Source organism: Sus scrofa, chromosome 1 (assembly GCF_054392235.1).
Source record: "Sus scrofa isolate SSC_HxYL_T2T_F1_AM1 chromosome 1, Sscrofa_HxYL_maternal_Yorkshire_Landrace_v2.0, whole genome shotgun sequence".
Classification (NCBI taxonomy): Eukaryota; Metazoa; Chordata; class Mammalia; order Artiodactyla; family Suidae; genus Sus; species Sus scrofa.
This window is the reverse complement of record NC_139383.1, coordinates 35325537-35346745: the sequence shown is the minus strand read 5'-3', so window position 1 is coordinate 35346745 and position 21209 is coordinate 35325537. Positions and strand designations below refer to the sequence as shown.

General features: G+C 38.8%; 2 protein-coding genes across 4 annotated transcripts in view; one reads left to right on the top strand and one right to left on the bottom strand.

The window, feature by feature from the left end:
* The window catches only part of THEMIS (thymocyte selection associated), a 225843-nt gene extending 207275 nt beyond the window's left edge, over window positions 1–18568 (bottom strand). The window contains exon 1 of one of the 3 annotated variants that reach the window (XM_084956926.1): window positions 18512–18568. The gene's annotated coding sequence lies outside the window, so the exon portion shown is untranslated. Of the gene's footprint in view, window positions 1–18160 lie in introns of all 3 variants that reach the window. The other 2 variants (XM_084956918.1, XM_084956915.1) reach the window with 2 other exon arrangements.
* The window catches only part of LOC100157627 (uncharacterized), a 38813-nt gene continuing 35744 nt past the window's right edge, over window positions 18141–21209 (top strand). The window contains exons 1-3 of the mRNA XM_085012970.1: window positions 18141–18195; window positions 18467–19237; window positions 20332–20693. Coding sequence (XP_084869096.1) covers window positions 18141–18195; window positions 18467–19237; window positions 20332–20354 — 849 coding nt within the window. The 3' untranslated portion in view covers window positions 20355–20693. The remainder of the gene's footprint in view (window positions 18196–18466; window positions 19238–20331; window positions 20694–21209) is intronic.

The following is a 21209-nucleotide window of genomic DNA, read 5'->3' as shown; positions in this document are numbered from 1 at the left end:
TCTCAAAGCAGGGATATTTATGTTGATAAAAACCAATCTTTTAGTGTTTTTATGGAAGAGGAAGTGAGACAAACAGATAAAGTGACATTCATTTGTGACTTAATCCATGTGTCAAAGTCTGGTTTCCCAAAAAGAGTGGCCAGTGTTTCTGGGCAACTGTCAAACCTCCCTGATTTACACAGATGCAACAACGCCTGCTGAATTAACCTGTGGCATTTGCCAAAATCCACCTCTGCCAAAAACAAATCTTTCTCCTCCTGGCATGATGAACAAGAGATAGAGATGCATTAAACATTTACCGAAACACTTGAAGATAGTAGTCTCAGGTAACAGGAAGTGTTCTGAGATTTATTTAGCATACTTCAAGTGCATATAAGACAGCAGGAGATACACAGGGAATGTTCCTGAGGTTTTTTCTTTTCAGTCAGCTTCCTCTGTGATTTTTACACTGTAATTTATTTTTAAAGAGGCATCACACTTTCCTGTGTGGCATAATAAAATCTAAAATAAATGTTTTGCCCAGATAAGCACTATTAAAAGGAAAGGATACTGAATTCATTTAAATACATTTGCAAAAGATTGATTTTCCCAAGAGAGTGAACATATCCTATTTCCTTAATTATTCTTGAAGTTTTGCCTATCAACTGACAATTTCCTACAGAAAAGAAGCAAAACAGCCCAGCTTTACCGACAGCAAAAAGCTAGTAATACTAGAATGAAAACGGATTTGTCACTTTCCTTATCTGTTCTAATGTGTGAGAACACAGAAGAAATAACCCCCACTCTAGTGAACAGAGTTGCTTAAGAATATACCAAACTGAAAGTGAAATTCAAAGTCAACTTTTTCTAGTTTTTAAAGATTAATATATATAGTCTTAACTCTAAGCAACAGGTATGATGAATTATACAAAATTAGAGTATAATGCAGTAATATTTGCTTTATTTTTCAAACTACTTTTTGACTCTTCTCTAAAGCCTAGCACCTGCCATAGCTGCTAACAGTAGGGTGTCTCAGGAATACATAAGCACCTGATTAAGCCCTCCACAACCCTTGCACTAAGCCTAAGTCCCTAGCCCCAAGTCTTTATGTCTTAGCACAGTTCCTCTTTAAAAGCTGTGGTTTTTTCTTGTCATTGAACTTGCTTCAGGTATTCATGAACCTGGTCCTCTGCCAAAAACAATGATCTCTCTTGAAGAGTGGTGATGGTTAAGAACAGTGTGAAGGTACCAGATGCAAAGCATTGTGAAAAGTGCACTCTAAAATGATTAAAAGTGGTACATGTTATGCTACGTATATTTTACTAAAAAAAGTAATTACCTATAACTTTTATTTCTAGGCAATGGTGGGTGCTTGCTTCCCAGAGGGTCCTGGCCTTCTTTTTCCAATAGGTCCATCATCTTATCTTTACATGTCAAAGGCAAAGGCTTTTTGTACTAATCACAGGTACACAAAATAAAATTGTGCCTTTATATCTTTCCCTTTCTCCTTCAAAAGATGGAATATAATTTCCTCTTGACTGTATGGAGCTTACAGTGCTCTTAAAACCAACTGAATGTAGGAGGTACCATGCTGGATAAATTGTGAGGCTAGATGACTAAAGGTATTTCACTTCCCTTCTTGCTTATTCAAACTCATGTTGGCTCCCTCCACTACCCTGAGGCCACCATGCTGTAAGGAAGCCCAAATTAACCTACACAGAGAGAGCAATAGAGAAGCCCTAAGACACAGGAAGACAGAGATGCAGCCTCAGCTTCTCCACTTCAGTTACTCCGACTGCAGCTGCATGGGGCTCTGAACCAAAACCACACACTCAAGGCCCTCTCAAATTCCAGTCTCACCAAAACCACAAGAAGTAAAATTATTGTTGTCAATTCTGACCCATAAATTGTTATGTAGTGATAAGAACTAAAACAGAATCTAAAACCTGAAAGTGAATGCCTAATAAAAGCCAAGAATTTGTAACATTGGATTTAAGACCAGGCAGAAGCTGGAAGAGCCTTGTAGAGACTATTAAGGAAAACCTAAAAGGCTCAGAGAAAAATTTAGTAAAAATTTGAAAGACCTCAAGGAGGCTGTCTGTGGAAGCTGAAGTAAGGAAAATATTATTAGAAAGTTTAAAGAAAGGAGATACTTTTATACAGTGACAGAAAATTGAGCAAAGCCATCAACTGAAGCAATGTGAAAAATAGAAAATATACCTGATGAACTTGGTGATCTATCTAAGGAAATTTCCAGGCAGAGTGTTGAGAGTGCTACCTGGTTTCTCTGAGCTGCCTATGGTAAAATGAGAGAAGGGATGAACTAAAGACCAAATTACTAAGGTTCTGAATTGGATTCAAAGAGTATGCAAAGGCTCTCAAAATAGTCTTTTCAGCTAGCAAAACCCTCTCAAAATAAGAAGTCTCAAGCCAAAAATAAAATCCAAAGTGTGACTGAGGATTATCAGAAAAACCTAAGTCAGGAGGTCCCATTGTGGCTCAGTGGTTAACGAATCTGACTAGGAACCATGAGGTTGTGGGTTCGATTCCTGGCCTTGCTCAGTGGGTTAAGGATCCGGCGTTGCTGTGAGCTGTGGTGTAGGTCGCAGACGTGGCTCAGATCTGGTGTGACTGTGGCTCTGGTGTAGGCCAGCAGCTACAGCTCTGATTAGAACCCTAGCCTGGGAACCTCCATATGCCATAGGAGCAGCCCTAGAAAAGGGAAAAAGACAAAAAAAAAAAAAAAAAAAAGCCTAAGTCAGGACCTCATGGCACCTTTCAGACAGACCAAAGAGAGCAAAAAGGACCTTAATGGTGTGACTTTCAGTGAAAAAAAAAGGGGGGGGGAGTTTCTGATAGCCTTTAGGAGCATTATCCCTCAGCAACATCACAGGTAAACCCAAGGTAGAAAGGGGCTTGCTTTGAAGAGATCTGTGTGGCATCTGTCTAATGAAGTAAATCAGAAAATAACACACAGAAAGTCTATAACTTTTAAAAAGAAGTGCATTTAAGGAGTTCCCATTGTGACACAGTAGAAACAAATCTGACTAGGAACCATGAGGTTGCAGGTTTGATTCCTGGCCTTGCTCAGTGGGTTAAGGATCCGGCCTTTCTGTGAGCTGTGGTGTAGGTCGCAGATGCGGCTCAGGTCTGGTTGGCATAGGCCAGCGGCTACAGCTCTGATTAGACCGCTAGCCTGGGACCCTCCATATGCCACAGGTGTGGCCCTAAAAAAAAAAAAAGAAAAGGTACATTTGCGAATACTGAAAATTGAAAGAGGGCTTTGGACTTTTTAATTTCCAAAGACAAAAAGCAGGATGAGAAAACTAATCGAATGCAAATGCAGGCTCCAGGCCCATCTCGTATGTTTCCTGCCCCAATCCTGAAATCAGTCATTTCTCCAAGGAGTCTTAGTTCCTTTTTTTGCAAGATGGTACTAGAAGCCAAGATCTGAGTACTAAGTATACTTACCGCCTGTGGGATATCATTGTTTCTAGGCTTTCTCATATGACAAAACCAAAAAATATACCTATGTGGACAGTATTCCACTTACATATGTACATTTGTAAATATTTCTCTCTATATATCTATATTTACATTAAGCTAAACATAAGTTCACAGCGATGTCTTCAATGCTAATCTAGTACTGCATGGTCATTCTAGCTTCCTCCACTTGCTTATTTCTAACCCCCCACATCAACAGCGAGAGAGCGGTTTTTACAACCACCATCCATTTAGTTTTTTCCCATGAGAGTATGGGAAAATTTTGACACTGCTATACGTATATACTGATATTGAATAATTAAGTAAATGGATGACTAATTTTAGGACTGGGGAAGAAGCTATACAACATAAGCCTGGAGCATTTCATTGTGTTAGAAATAAAGTACGCAAACACAACCAAACAAGACACAATCCCACACCCAAACACAACTATAGGCTAAAGGGACACAGGAACCAACTGAAAGAATCTCAATGGCCAAATATAGAAATGATCTAAAAAATATTATTAGATTATAATCCAAAGTACAAAATAAATATTCATGAGTCCATGTTAATATAAACAAATGTTTGAATAAATTAATAAATGAAAAAAAACACAAATATTTTAAGCAGAAGAATTCCAAATAATTTATATAAATATATCCCCCCTCAAGATGATGGAGCATAATCCCCCATGCTTTGTGTCATGGATATAACAACTTTCTACCAAAAAGTATACTTTGGAAAGGGAGAAAGGTTAACTTTATAGTTGAGAAACCTAACGCACACCACCTTAACTAGGTAATCAAAGTCAACATCAACAGTGATATCATATTGATCACATGTACCCTTGATACAATGCAATATTAAAAGTATTTCACCTCTTGAGTTTTCCTCCCCAAACTGATTACTGCAGTCTAATAATGAGAAGAACATCAGACAATCACAACTGAGAGACATTCTATAAAATACTTGACCAATACACCTCAGAACTATCAAGGTCATTAAAAATAGGGTAAGTTTGAGAAACTGCCACAGCTAAGCGCAGCCTAAGAAGGTGTCACAAATAAATGTAACATGGTGTCCTCAATGGGATTCTGGCACAGTAAAATAGCATTAGGAAACAACTAATAAAATTTGAATAATGTCTGGGGTTCAGTTACTAATTGTGCATCAATACTGATTTGTTGTGACACATGTACGTACTAAAGTAAGATGTTAATAACAAGGGAAATTGGACACACATGAGAATTTTCTGTATGATCTTTGTAGTTTTTTGGCAAATCTAAAACTATCCTAGACTTTAAAATTTTATCTAAAAGAAAGGGAATAATGGAAGGAACTGGATCATCCTAAGGGTATCATAGGGTTGCTGTACCAACCCAGGATTACTTATTGCTGGATTTCTTACTGCATCTGGAAAATACCTATGTTGTTAAATTAATCTTGATATAATGCCCAAATCCTTCTTATCAGAGCAACAAAATGGCAAATGAGTATACTGAGTCTTAGAGGTGTAAGAGAAGAATGACAGGACTGAGAAAAGGAAGAGGCATAGAAAGAACCAAGTTCTTCCTGAAGCAAGGCTATTTAAGTACCCAGATTCTAATGTCATAATTATGTGAAAACTGTACATTTTTATTTTAGTTGAAAGAATTATTCACCTTCCACAGTTAAGGAAAGATCTCTAGCTGCTGTCAGTTGTAATATGGGAAAGAAAAGGATATTTAAAAAAAAAAATGCTGAGTTGAGTCTATAAACAACCTGAGGTAACCAACAAAGTTTGGTGGGGACCAGTGGAAAGAACAAAGTTGATAAAGTATTGAGGAAGGAACTTTTAAGAGTTGGTGTCGTAGACGGATAATGGAACATAAAAAGTCATGTCACCTCAGTCAAGAATCCCAGGTGTTACCTGTGATTTTCAGAGGATCATTCTTGTTTGGCTGGTTGGAAGCCCCTACTATCTGCAGGGCAAAGGGAGTGATAAATCACGCAGTCCCTTTGCAATTGTGTGTGTTTCTCAGCAGGGGACAAAGAGGACCAGTTTGTGAGTAAATGTGTCAGGAGACTCCTCAGAAAGAATCTGGGCCCCTTTGGTTAACTAAATGGTTCAACCAGTTACAGTCCCAAGGTCAACAATGGTGCATCCACATCAGCAATTAGAGGGGCAATGAGGAATTAGATTTAGGTTAGAAACCCAGATACATGGGAGTTCCTGTCGTGGCGCAGTGGTTAACGAATCTGACTAGGAACCAGGAGGTTGTGGGTTCGATCCCTGGCCTTACTCAGTGGGTTAAGGATCTGGCGTTGCTGTGAGCTGTGGTGTAGGTTGCAGATGCGGCTTGGATCCCACATTGCTGTAGCTGTGGTGTAGGATGGCAGCTACAGCTCCGATTGGACCCCTAGCCTGGGAACCTTCATATGCCGCAGGAGCAGCCCAAGAAATGGCAAAAAGACAAAAAGAAGAAGAAAAAAAAAGAAAGAAAGAAACCCAGATACTTATACCTGAAGAGAAGAAAAATCAATAAAATAGAAAGACAATGTGATCAGAAATAGAAAAGGCAGAGTGTGGTAACCAAATAAAACCTATAACTCCAGCAGTGAAGGTACAGTGAAGATTGTGGTTTTTGTTCTGGGGCTAAGAAGTAACACCCAAAACCAAATCACTGCAAAGAGGATTTATTATCTGTTTGCTTCTGGTTATAACTCACTCTCTAGAAGCCCCGGAAGATCATATCTACATCATTTCCCATGGGGTTTTAATAGGGGTAGATTTAGAAGTGAAATTTTGGTCCCCAACTCTGACACCCTGGGTATAGAAAGGGTTCTAGAGATAAACATTCATTTTATTTCCTTTCTCAGAAGACCCCATGTCTCATTTCATAAATTAAAAACTTGGCATGCTATATTTAATTGTAATTTCTTCCTCGGCCTATGTAAAGTTCAATCTGAAACAATTTCAGGGTGTTTCATTTTAATGACTGAAATGTGTATTCAATTCCTATAAAAATCCAAGGCTCCATTCCGAATGCAGTTGACATTCTCCAGCACATCATTTAAATTTCTCCTAGTAATTTTCTGCCTTCTGTGAGACAGTGATATTACATTGCCTCAAGGCATTTTGCATATTTTGTTGATTTTAACATTTAAAGTCCTGGTGGTTTTTACTCTCTCATTATGCCCCTGTTCATGTCCCATATTTTTCTCTACTCTTCTCTAGGAAGCAATGAGACAGTTGAAATAATTTGTGTGAGTTTAAAAAGCAATTTCTCTGAGATGGGGACAGATGAGGGTTTGAGATGGAAGAACTGATAAAGATATTAGTAGTCAAGGAAGTTAGTTCTGGTCATGATGGCTATGAAACAATGGAATTCTTTTACCTACTATGTAGAAGTCCTCAAAATAAAATGGAAGCTAAGGTCTAGAATCACTTTCAGCATTTGGGAAAACAAAAAAAATAAATCATAAAACTATTACATTATTTGAAATTTCTTAGGCAAAAAAATAGCAAAGGCATGGGGGAAAACAGTAGAGTACTCCAAGTCTCTGACTTTTCAAAAGTAAACGCTGTTAAATGGAGAAGAAACACTTAAAAGAAAATAGAAGAATAAGCCAATCTATTCAAGAGACAATGCCAAGAACCATTGTGCCTAATAAAAATTTTAAAACACCTCCATTCCAATGTATTACTATGAAATAGAAGATCCTGTGTCATAGCGTGTGTACCTATGGGGGAGGGGAGAATATCTTACCTATATATATATATATTTTTTTTTTTTGCTATTTCTTTGGGCCGCTCCTGCGGCATATGGAGGTTCCCAGGCTAGGGGTCGAATCGGAGCTGTAGCCACTGGCCTACGCCAGAGCCACAGCAACGCAGGATCCGAGCCGTGTCTGCAACCTACACCACAGCTCACGGCAACGCCGGATCCTTAACCCACTGAGCAAGGGCAGGGACCGAACCCGCAACCTCATAGTTCCTAGTCGGATTCGTTAACCACTGCGCCATGACGGGAACTCCCTACCTATATATTTATACTGTAATATCTAGACCAACACATATATTCTCAGGTACTTGTAAACTTTAAATAGCAGTATTCTTTGTAAATATTTTTTATTTTTAATCTTTACCCCTCACTTCTTCCATCTGCTTTCTTTGGCCAAGATCTTTTTCATTTATCTACCCATCAATCCATCCATCCAACACTTATTGGGAAATGCCAGTATGGTAGATTAAAGATGGCCTCATATTCTTTGACACTTTTCGAATTAAGAGCTGGGGGTCTTTTCCTCATCCTTTTGAATCTAGATGGGCACTGCAAGAGTTCTTAGCCAATTAGAAAAATTGGCCAGGCAGAATTAATGTTGTTCCCTTTTTTGAAACAGGCCTTAATAAATTAGGAGTTTCCAATTTCTATTTTTTTGAAATCCCTGTCCTGGGGGAAGTCAGTCAACTTGTAAGAAGTTTAATACTCCTGAGTCTACCATGCTATGAAGAAGCCCAGGCTGACTACATGCAGAGGCCATGTGGGAGAGATGATGACCAAGGAGTTTTAGTGACAGACATGTCAGTGAAGAAGCTCTTTCACAACTCCAACCACAGGCTTCTGACTGCAACCACATGAATGACCCTAAGAAACAACCAACCACTGAGCCTGTCAACACCCAAAAAAGATAAGATACATTGTTATTTTAAGTAATTAACCTTTAGAATGGATTATTAACAGCAATAGATAACCACAACAACCATATGCAACATCCAATGCTGGGAGTATACAGAAAAAGTTAAAACAAGAACTCTTTTCTCAAGGGACAAGTAGAAAAATTTTAATTAATATTATGAGAAGTAGTGGAAAGGTGACTAATTCTATAGGAACATAAGAGTAATAAAGGATTAGTTAAAGCTAGGGTCAGGTTTTGTAAATGTTCATTGTTGAAGTAAAAGAGAAAGGTGAGTTGCACTGTGTGAATTATTTAAGTTCTCTGAGACTCAGTTTTTTAGCTCTGAATTTTATAAGGGATAATTAGGTTAATCACGTAAAATGCTTAGAATATGGTGTGACCCATGATACATAATCAGTATGTACTAGTTGCTATTATTATTAGCAGCAACAGTAACATCAGTTGCAGTTGCAAGCATCTCCATCCCAATATGTAATGAAAAGACAATAACTCTCCCAAGTCAATTCTGCTGGCCCTTGGTATGAGGAGTCCATAGTTAGGCTTCTGCCTCTCATGATAAAGTTCTTTTGAGAATCTCTGAACTTTAACGGCCATCAATATCTGTGTTGCTGTAAGTTACACAGTCTGTCTAAAATCACTGTTTCTAAATGGTGTATTGAGAAAACACATTCTAGGCATAGTGTTTAATCCTGTTTTGAACATAAATTAGCTGTGTGATTTTTATGGCTTCATTTGTATAATCTTTAAAACAAGAAAAAAAAATATTGTTTATCTACCATAAGATGTTGCAGTGAGGATAAAGAGTTAATACATGTAGAGTCCTTGGCACACAATGTTGAATAAATGTTAGCTGTTATTGTTATTATTATAATCACTACCCCTGGCAAATAAAAATAATACAGTTCTTACTATAAGCTGGTCATTTTTATATATTACTAATGAGCCATTCAACAACACTTGATCATAATTGTTACCATTTCTTGAGAAAAAACTGAGGTTCAGAGACAAATTACATTCACACTGTCACTTAGCAAGAAACTGACAGACATGCTTTAATCCACATCTAGCTAATTCCAATCCTCATTCCTTTTCTACTATGTCATTCCTTCTTGAAAAAAAAAAATTATCATAAACAGAAATTAATACAAATTCTTGATTTACTAAGGTTGCCAGATTTAGCAGATAAAAATTAATATTCATTGTTATCTGAAATACAAATTTAACTGGGTGTCTCATAATTATCTGGCAATGCCTTTTTATAGTTTTAGTGGATAAATCTGAAACATTTTAGCTTTTTTACTAACTATTGAATATCAGAAATCCAATCTTTTCTTTTTTTCCAGACTTTTTTTTCTTTTAGGGCCACACCTGCAGCATGTGGAAGTTCCCAGGCTATGAAATGAATTGGAGCTGCAGCTGCTTGCTTACACCACAGCCAGAGCCACAGCAATGCTGGATCCAAGCCGCATCTGCTACCTACACTGCAGTTTGTGGCAACGCCAGATCCTTAACCCACTTATCAAGGCCTGGGATTGAATCTGCATCCTCAAGGACACTATGGTGAGTTCTTAACCCACTGAGCCACAAAGGCAATTCCATAGCCTTTTGCTATTTCTGTCTTCATCTGTTAGAAGAAATTTACCAAGGGAAGGAACACGTTCTTGTATTAGATATCTCCCACCCTTAGACCAAGAGATTGTTACCCGAATACATCAAAAATGCTCCTTGGAGAAAAGGACTTTGTATAACTCATGTGTGGTTCTCCCAACACTATATATAGCATATATGGACTCTCAAAAAAATGCTTGTGGAATCAAAACAGCAGTCAAGGGTTCTTAGAAGCTCTTCAGAGATAAAATTTGCACAGCAAGAAAACGTTTAGCAAATGGTGTGCACATAAAATCTGAAGCAGCAAGAATTCTGTGTGGCTGTTTGGCAACTTAGAAATTAACAATCATCTTTCTTCTACAACCAGAAGAAACTTCAAATCCACTTCTCTAAAACTAAGCCTTAGGTAAATATTGTGACTACTCTTTTATTCATGATAAGATCTAAACACACAGAATTGACTGATATTAAGATATCTGGAATATTACATATTATGAGCCAGAATTTGATTCAAAGTGGTCTTCCTTATCATCCTCTTTATCATCACCATTATGTGATATCTTCAGAATTCCAGTTCAGTGGGAAAATCAAAAACCTAGCGAAACCTTTTATAGAGAACAAGAGGAGGCCTAAGATTTAGTCACAGGGAAAGAAAATGGAGCCCCTGAGATAAAATTACCACAAGAGACAGAAGCAGTGGGTTGGAGTAGAGGGAAAGAAAAAAACAAAATTATGTATCTCTGAGCTGAAAAAAATTGGAAGGGGAACTGATTCAGAATAGACCAACACTCTGGGGAAGAAAATGCATCTCAAGAACTGTAGCCCTGACAACCCCGGTCAGCTTTTTCATGGCGCTCTCTTCACATAGTATCTCTGAAGGAGTAGAATGATCCCCTCTGCCCAGGCCAGAAATCTACACAAAGAGCCATCAGCACAGCAAGAGAAGTAGAATAATCCAACTATACCTCTATGAACTTAGCCATCAGTGATGGTATTTATTTACTGTGAACAATTCTGCTTTTTGTGATCTTATGTAATTTATTTAACTTCTCTGTGCCTTGTTTTCTCGCCTGTAAAATAGTTAATAAGAGTATCCATTCCATGTCTATTGTACAAACTAAGCTTAAATAACAATATAATAAATCCTTATTGTTAATATTACCTGTTTTTCACCATAGATACTTTATTATGCAGTGATAACGTTTCATTATATCAAAAGCAGCTGTAGCCTTGGAGCCCAAAATAGTTTTAGTTTTGAACTTCTCTGCTACTACACTGAAGGAACAAGAGGGAGAGTCTCTCTTTGAAGGCCCATCTATCCTGGACAACAGGAGGAAGCATTCACTCCCTCCAGCCCACTCCTACAATTCTGCCACCAATTCTCAGGCCTAATGGTCCAGCAGAGTGCTGAGCATCACAAACAACAAGGTGGTGAGTAAAGAGCATTCTCTAGTCTCAGGGCATACGATGGGGGCTGGTACCAGCTCTGAGATCTGGGAGTGAATAGTACTGGCAAATCTGGCCAGTGCTAAGCACATAAGGATTCATGAACATGTAAGAGGAAGAGAGAGTCTCTGACATCTCTTTGATCTTTTGTTTTTGTTTTTTGTTTTTTTTTAGGGCCGCACCTGCAGCATATGGAGGTTCCCAGGCTAGGGGTCGAAGCGGAGCTATAGCTGCCAGCCTACACCACAGCCACATCAACATGGGATCCAAGTCTCATCTGCGACCTACACCACAGCTCACGGCAATGCTGAATCCTTAACCCAGTGAGTAAGGCCAGGGATTGAATCTGTGTCCTCTTGGATCCTAGTGGGGTTCTTTAACCTCTGAGCCAGGAAGGGAACTCTCGACATCTCTTTGATCTTTGTGCTTTTGGCCACCCACCTCAAAGTAGGATACTCTTCACCTAATTAGGTGCAGAAAAAAAAAGAGATATTGTGGGTTTATTTCCAGACTACCACAATAAAGCAAATGTCTCAAAAAAGTGAGTCACTCAATTTTTCCTTGGTTTCCCAGTATATATAAAAGTCATGTTTATACTACGCTGTAGTCTATTAAGTGTGTAGTAGAATTATACCTTAAAAAATGTACATACCTTAATTTAGAAATGCTAACCATCATCTGAGCCTTCAGCAAATTGTAATCTTTGCTGGTAGAAGGTCTTACTTGAATGTTTTTTCATCTGCTGACTGCTCAGAGGGGTGACTGCTAAAGGCTGAAGGGGGGTGGCTGTGGCAATTTCTTAATATAAGACAGCAATAAATTTGCTGCATCAATTGACTTTTCCTTTCATGAACAATTTCTATGTAGCTTGCAATGCCATTTGATAGCATTTGACCCATAGTAAAACTTCTTTCAAAATGGAGTCAATCCTCTCAAACAAAGCCTGTTGCTGCTTTATCAAGTAAATTTATACAATATTCCAAATCCTCCATTGACATTACAACAATCTTCACAGCATATTCACCAAGAGTAGATTCCATCTCAGGAAACCACTTTCTTTGTTCATCCATAAGAAGCAACTCTTCATCCATTCGTTTTATCATGAGATTGCAAGCAATTTAGGCACATCTTCAGGCTCCAATTCCAATTCCAGTTCTCTTGTTATCCCCAACACATCTGTACTTAATTCCTCCAATGAAGTCTTTAACCTCTCCAAGTCATTCATGAGGGTTGGAATCAACTTCTTCCCAACTCCTGTTAATGTTGATATTTTGACCTCATCCTATGAATCACGGATATTCTTAATGACATTTAGAATGGTGAATCTTTTCCAGGTTTTCAATTTACTTTGCCCAGATCCATCAGAAGAATCACTATTTATGAAGCTATAGTCTTATGAAATGTATTTATTAAGTCATGAGACTTAAAAGTCAAAATAACTCCTTAATCCATAGGCTTCAGAATGGATGTTGTGTTAGCAGGCATGAAAATAACATTATTCTCATTGTACATCTTCATCAGAGCTCTTGGGTTAGCAGGTACATTGTCAATGAGCAGTAATATTTTGGAAGGAATCTTTTTTCTGAGCAGTAAGTCGTCACAGTGGGAATCAAATATGTAGAAAACCAAGTTGTAAACAGATTCCTGCTCATCTAGGTTTTACTGTTTCATTTATAGAGCAAAGGTAGAGTAGATTTAGCATAATTCTCAAGGGCCCTAGGATTTTCAGAATGATATGTGAACACTAGCTTAAAGTTACTAGCTGTATTAGCCCTGAACAAAAGAGTCAATCTGTCCTTTGAAGCTTTGAAGCCACGAATTAACTTCTCCACTCTAGCTATAAAAGTCCTAGATGGCATCTTCTTCCTAGAGAAGGCTGTTTTGTCTATGTTGAAAGTCTGTTTAGTGTAGCCATCTTCACTAAGATCTTCTGGATAACTAGATAACTTGCTGCAGCTCCTATATCAGCACCTGCTGTTTCACCTTACACTTCTATGTTATGGAGATGGGTTTATTTGATTTTTTTTTTCTCTTAAACCTCATGAACCAACCTCTATTAGCGCCAATCTTTTTTTTTTTTTTCCTTTTCTTTCTTTTTTTTTTAAATTTTTGTTTGTTTTTGGGCCAAACCCAAGGCATATAGAAGTTCCTAGGGTAGGGGTCAAATCCGAGCTGTAGCTGCTGACCTACGCCACAGCCACAGCAACACCAGAACTGAGCCACTTCTTTGACCTAAACCACAGCTCACAGCAACTCGGGATCCTTAACCCACTGAGAGAGGCCAGGGAAAGAATCCACGTCCTCATGGATACTAGTTGGGTTCATTACTGCTGAGCCACGATGGGAACTCCCAGCTTCAAACTTTTCTTCTTCAGCTTCCTTACCTCTCAGCATTCACAGATTTTTGTGCGTGTGTGTGTGTGTGTGTGTGTGTGTCTTTTTGCCATTTCTTGGGCCGCTCCCGTGGCAAAAGGAAGTTCCCAGGCTAGGGGTCTAATTGGAGCTGAAGCCACTAGCCTACACCAGGGCCACAGCAACGCCGGATCGTTAACCAACTGAGCAAGGGCAGGGATCGAACCCACAACCTCATGGTTCCTAGTCGGATTCGTTAACCACTGCACCATGACGGGAACTCCCAGCATTCACAGATTTAAAGAAAGTTAGGCCTTTCTCTGAATTAGGCTTTGGCTAAGAGAATGTGGTGTCTGACTGGATCTTCTATCCAGACCAATAGAACTTTCTCTATATCAGCAATAATGCTATTTTGCTTTCTTACCATTCACATGTCCTCTGGGGTTGTGATTTTAACTTCCTTCAAAAATGTTTCCTTTGCATTCACAATATGGCTAATTGGTGCAAGAGGCATGGCTTTTGGCTTATTTCAACTTTCAATATGCCTTCCTCACGAAGCTTAATCACTTCAAATTTCTGATTTAACATGAAAGGCATGTGACTCTTCACTTGAACACCTAGATTCCATTGCAGGGTTATTTATGGACCTAATTTCAAAATCACTGTTTCTCAGGGACTAGGAAGGCCCAAGGAAAAGTAGAGAGACAGGGAACGTCTAGTCAGTGGAGAAGTCAGAACACATAGACATTTACCAATTAAGTTTTCTTTTTTTTTCCTTCTCTTTTTACAGCTGAACCTGTGGCATATATAAGTTCATGGACTAGGGATCAAATCAGAGCTGCACCTGCAGACCGACACCACAGCCACGGCAACACTGGATTTGAGGCATATCTGTGACCTACATTTCAGTTTATGAAAATGCCAGATTCTTAATCTACTGAGCAAATCCAGGGATCAAACCCATTTCCTCACAGACACAATGTCACGTTCCTAACCCACTGAGCCACAACAGGAACTCCTACGTTTTCTGTCTTATTTACATGGGAGTACTACATTGTACCCCAAAGCAACTACAATAATAACATCAGAGATCATGATCAAAGATGACCATACCAAATACGATGATGAAAAATTCTGAAATATTGGGAGAATCACCAAAATTACACAGAGACATAAAGCGAGAAAATGCTGTTGGATAAAATGGTGTCAAAAGGTTTGCTCAATATAGGGTTGCCACACACCTTCAGTTTTTAAAAAGCACAATTATCTGTGAGGTGGAATGAAGCAAAGCACAATAAAATGAGGTATGCCTAGAATAGTATCAGATATTTCTTCTGTAAAGAGCAGAGATATTTTTGGATGGACAAAAAAATGCACATCACTGGCATAAAGAATGAACAATATTCTCCTGTAGATCACTGACACAAATGCTTCCTATAGTTTCCATTTAGATCAGTAAAAAAGGACACAATTCCTACATCTCTGTTCTCAGTATCTGATCCATTTTTGTTTAGGTTCTGGAAATTAGAAACATATTATTTTGTTTCATTTGTGCAGTAATACATGTTTTAAATTGTTAGCAACTTAAATATGGCTGGGGTTAGAAGTTCAATAATAGCACCATTATTATAGTAACATTTGCTCTTTTAAAAAATTACAGAACATTTCTGTACTCATTGAGTAGACTGAGCAGACTTTGTTTAAATTCCAAATAATTTGGGAAAATAAAAAAAAGAAACAAAATAATTCTGTATCTGTTTTTCAACATTTTCTTCTTCCTGATGATTCATCTCAGTTTTTTGTTGACTCACTATTTCTTTGAGTGTGTGATCCTAAGGCAACTAACTAATGGTCTTTGCTTTTTTTTTTTTTTAAGAAAAAACCTGGTCTCCTGGTTAAAACACATTTACAGTGGATTACTTTCTTCTTTTTCCCCATCAATTCTCAACGCAAATATACTATTTACATTTCATAAAATGACACTATGCACTGCTCTTTTCAGCACTTTCAGATATACATTGAGTGGTGTGTTTGTGTATGGCAAAATGATGTCAACGCATTTATCCATCTGCCTTTTTACTAAATTGTAGTCACCACAGAGTATTCGATGTATATTGTGAATTGTAAGTGCTGTCCTCAATACTTCTGAAAGTGGCTTATACCAAAAGCTTTAAGCATGAACTCATGACACTCTATTTTAAATTGGAAATCTACAAATTTCAGAAGAGCTTATCCTATATTGATTCTCCTGTGGAAGAGAAATAACATTTAGAGACTATATTGGCTAGAATTTTCTCTCTAAAATACAAGCAAAGCAAACAACTGTAAAAATCATTTTTTGTTTCACAGAAACCTTTGCAAGTTTTCCAAAGAACAAATAAGAGCTCATCAAGAAGAACTTCTATTTCTACCTCTGTTTATGATGTATGATATATACATACATATATATGTTTATACACCACACACACATATAATTTTGAAGGTTTTGGGGAACTGTTGAATCAGAAAACTTGAGAATTCAAGTTCTAAAGCCACCACATAAGCAATCCAACCACCGTTAGGCCACCATGCTGTAAGAAGCCCAAACTGTCAGACCACATGTAGAGTCCAAATCCAAATAAACTACATGAAGCAAGACAACATAGGCCCCAAGATTACATGAAGAGCCAGTCCCCAGCTGTTCCAGATTCCTCTGCTTCAGCTCTACATCACTGACTGGAACTTCATGGAATATCCTGGGCTAAATCTTTCCAAATGTTTTACCCACAGAAACTGTGAGAGATAATAATATGATGACCATTGTTTTAAGTCACAAAAAGAAAAAAAAAGGAGATAAGGAAAACACATTTCCCTCAGGGCATTTGCCAACTTTTGGAGCACAGTGAGAGAACAAGATTCTGGACAAAGGATCTAGTCAGGGGCAAAGGCAAAGAGGCAGAGAACCCAGAGAACTTGCAAAAATATTAAAATGCTGAAGAGACAAAACTGGGAATTCAAGACTTCCATGCAGCCAGTATTCAAAATTAACATGTAGGTTTTACATTTTATCAGCTATTCTTTTCACATCACACCCACAAAAATGGCTAAATTGAAAAGGACTGATAACCATTATTGGTAAGCATGTGGAGTGGCTTGAACTCTCCTATGTTTAAAGTGTTAGAGCTGCTCTGAATATCAATTTGGCATTCAATACCTACAAGTGACAAATGTGTCTCCACTCCTAGATATACACTTAGCAGAAATGACTACACATGCTTATGAAAAAAAAGTATGTACACTAGTACATAGCAGCACTGTCCTTAATAGATAAAACAGGAGACAATTCAAATGTTCATCACAGCAGAATGAATGAATAAATGATATTATATTCACACAATGAAATGTTATGCAGTGATGAGGGTGAATGAATTAGTTCTACATTCAATGGCACAGTTTAGTCTTACAAACAATATCTTGATTGAAATAAAACTGGACACATACAAAATTTCCTTTTTTATTACATTTGCATAAAGCTCAGAAATAGGCAAAACTAATCTATGCTCTGAGAAGTTAAGAAAATGATTACCTTGGAAAGGATAATGACTGGAAGTGGTGATTAGTGGGGTTCTGGGTTGTTGTCTATTTCTTGATCAGGTTGCTGGTTCTATGGATATTTCCTCTTGGTGAAAATTCAGTGAACTGCACACTTAGGTTTGTGCATATCTTTATATAATCTATGCTTCAATAATTTTTTTTTTAAAAAAAGATCTTGTCCCTATACTTTCATGCATTTTACTTCTGGAAACCCTCCAGGTTTCCAGGGAAGAGCTATGAAAGATCCCATTCTGGCTCTTGCAGGTGGAGGACAAGTAACCATTCCGAAATGAATCTAGAGCATTCTCCATAACAAAAGCCTACTATCCTGGGGAAAAGACTCTGCCAACACCTTACCCTAGATAGAGGGAAGGGCCTTCACTCAACTCCAACTCCCTCTAGCTTTCCTAATTCACCTAAGGGAGAAGGGAGAAAGCAAAGAACATTTACGAAAGTCAAAACCCACAGACATAGGCCCACTAAATGACTGAGATTAAGATTATAAGCCACTTTTCCTCCCCTACACCTTACTACCACACCAAAAGGACTCCAGTATAACAAATAACAATAGATATCCCCAAAAGAGCTGAAATGTGCATACTCTGTCTAAGGAGGAGGTTTTAGAGAAGCTCCAAAACAATAGAGAAACAAAACAAAAGGACATTAGAGAACACTGAAGCCAATGGCACAGCACAGCAAACATTAAACACAGCCCAATTTCTAGCCAGATTAACACAGAACCTCACACTAAAGGCCTGTTACAATTCCTATTCCCTCATGCCTGACCTTAAACAAAAAAATCAGAAGGCAAGAGAAAGGAAGATCTCCAAACTGGACTAAGTCATATTTTTAATATATAGTATAAACTGCCTCATGAAAATCCAAATTAATCTACTCCACTTAAGGTAATTTTTTTCTTCATCTGGCATAAGGCTTAGTTACCTGTTTTAGTTATAAACAGTATCATACTTTTGGAGATTTTAATACTGAATTTAATTAACACATTTTCTGCTAACATGCTGAATAATATTCTTACCTCAGATCTCTGTTCAAATGTCACTCACTGCATCAGTGAGTCCTTACATCACTTAAAATAGTAGCACTTCTCCACACTCCTGATCCACTCTCCTTGGCTTTTTTTTAATCCAACACATTCTAAATCTTACTCGATTGTTTATTATTTGCCTTTCCCTACTAGAACGTAAGCTTTACGACAGCTGTCTTGATCTGTTCATTATCCCTCTCAAAATGCCTGCGACAGTTAAGTGTTTAGTAAATATATTAAGTATATGAATATTCACTCCATTAACATGTATTTATAGATAAATATTGTTAAATAAAGATACCAGATTATGTAAGAGTAGCTTAACGCTAAATGAATTCTTACAGTGTACTAAGATCTGCGCTAGAGCCGGTCTCCGTCCCGTCAGGCGCTGCCCGTGGTCAGCGTGGGGTCAGCGTGGGGTCAACGCAGGGTCAACGCGGGGTCAGCAGACCTGGCGTGCGGCGGGCTCCTGGGCCTGGAGGGTGCAGGGTATACACGCTGTGGTCAGGCCAGTGCAAGTACAGATTTCAGAAGAATCAGTCTTGCATCCTGATCCTGGATCTAGACAGTGCCTAGAGGACGACCTTCTTGGAGCAGTCAACCCGGTTTACCAAGAACTCCAAGGGGAAGAGTCTGTTCCAAATCACCAGCACGTGGGCGTAAACACTGGCACCGTGGACGGGGAAAAGGCTCGCCTTACTTTCTGGGACCTAGGCAGGCAGGAAGAGCTGAAGGCTTTGTGGAACAAGCACCATGCAAAGAATCTCAGCATCAGTGTCTGTAGACGAAGAGAGACTGAGTCCAAACGAGTATTTGAGAAGATGGTCCGGAGCGAGGTGCTGGACAATGTCCCTATCCCGTTGCTGGCCAAAAGCAGGACGTTGAGTCTCGCTTCTCGATCCCATCGAGACCGCGTTCAGCGACAGCATCTTCAAGATCCGGAGGCGCGACAGCCTAACCCAGGCCTGCTGCGCCCTCCTAGGCAAGGGGCTGCGCGAGTGGACGGTGAAGCACGTCGTGGGGAAAGTGTGCCGGCCTCTTCCAGGTTGCGGGGCGTTGGGGCATCAAGTAGGTACAGATGGTGTCCGCTGGCACACACCGCTCGTCCCATAGTGCAAGAGGAGCTCCTGCTAGCTCCATGCCTCCCATGCCGGGGGCTGGGTTTGCTTTGCCTTTTGGTTTTTCCACTGGCTTTGTTTTTCAAAAAAAAGAAAAGAAAAAAAAAACAAAAAACAAACAAACAAACAAAAAAACCCTGTACTAAACAGCATAGATTTTACACAGATTACCTTATTTAAATTTTATAGCATCTCTCTGTGTAGGTACCATTATCCGTTTTGCAAATGAGAAAAATGAAGAACAAAGAGATTAAGCAAAATTTCCAACATCCCCCAGAGATTAGTTGAACTTTTTTTTGATCTCTTAGATTTTTGGCTAAAGCACCAATATTTTAAATTATAGGAGCCCAGACAAAAGAAGAGTCAATCTACACATCTCTGAGGGACTTTTTTGAAGGTATATCTGACAGTTCTACTATGATCAGACCAGCACCCACATCTAAAATATATAAAGAGAAGATTAGAAATTTGGAAAGAGTTTCTGGGAAGTAAACTAGTTGTCTTTTCAGATAGTCATTACGAGAGTGAAGAAAAGGCTTTTTGCATCTTCCTTTCTCCTTTTTTTTCTTTTTTTTTTTTTTCTGCCTTTTCTAGGGCCGCACCCACGGCATATGGAGGTTCGCAGGCTAGGGGTCGAATAGGAGCTGTAGCCGCAGGCCTACGCCAGAGCCACAGCAATGCGGGATCTGAGCTGCATCTGCCACTTACACCACAGCTCACGGCAACACCGGATCCTTAACCCACTGAGCAAGGCCAGGGATTGAACCCGTAGCCTCATGGTTTCTAGTCCGATTCATTAACCACTGAGCCACGACGGGAACTCCTTCCTTTTTCCTTTTCAAGAGCTTTGCTGCCCAAGACAGGAATCCAGAGATGATCATCTCCCGTGCTTGATGAGCTTCACCAAGGTGGGGTGCAATGAGAGAATTCTCAGTAGCTTAGCCTGTGTCCTCTGGGGTTTGAGAGCATACATGGGTATAGAATCAGATACCTACCTCTTATCTGGATAATGCTGAAGTTAACTCAAGCATTCCCTTGTTGCAGGGCCTGAAGACAGCGAGCTATAAACAGCCACAACTCCCAACAGTTTGCCGTAACAGAGCTAGGATGAATGCATGTGGAAGGTCCCCATTTATGAAGGTGGACTCATTGCAGTAGAAATTCAAAAGTGAGAGACTTTGAAATAAACCCACCATGTGTAGGATCTGAGTTGGGTATGACCAGATGTCATCCAGAGAGGACATCATCAATAGCATTAAACCATGCAATGCGGAGGTCTCCACAACTCCTCCAAGGAATGAAAGGCAGCAGAAGCTGACTTTTGGATTTCTTTCCCAAAGAAGGCATTGACAGCCTGTCAGCAGCAGCCAAGAGGAAATAAAATCGCAGCACCAAAGAAATAAAAAGTAAGTAAAAATTTACACTTTGGTTCTAATCTCTTCTCTGTTTCACTGTGCTGCTTCAGATTGTTTTGTGTCAGTTAAGGAGGAGGAATAAATGAATAGGCCTTCTACTAATTGAGGACCACAAGCCCTCGGTCAGTGTGAGTTAGGATAAGGAAGGGAGTTGCTTTTTAAAACTGGATTAAGATTGAGTCATGTTGTAGTCTGTTAGGAATTTATAACACATATACTTGATTTAATTGAAAGTTCTCAGGAAGTTATGAGATCTGTCTGCCCTAGATATCATCAAGGGATAAAGAAGTCTAGATCAAACCAAACAGGTTGAAAGCAATAGTGAAGAAAAATTAAACTTTCCCGCTTGTATCCTACAATGACTGACTTGTTCTATAAACAAGTTACAATGATAGCTCTCATACTTAATATAGACATAATATTTCCAAAAATAAATAATTTAAAAAGAATATAAAAATAATCCTCATGATCTCTAAAAACACTGAAATATGGCAATATCTGGACTAG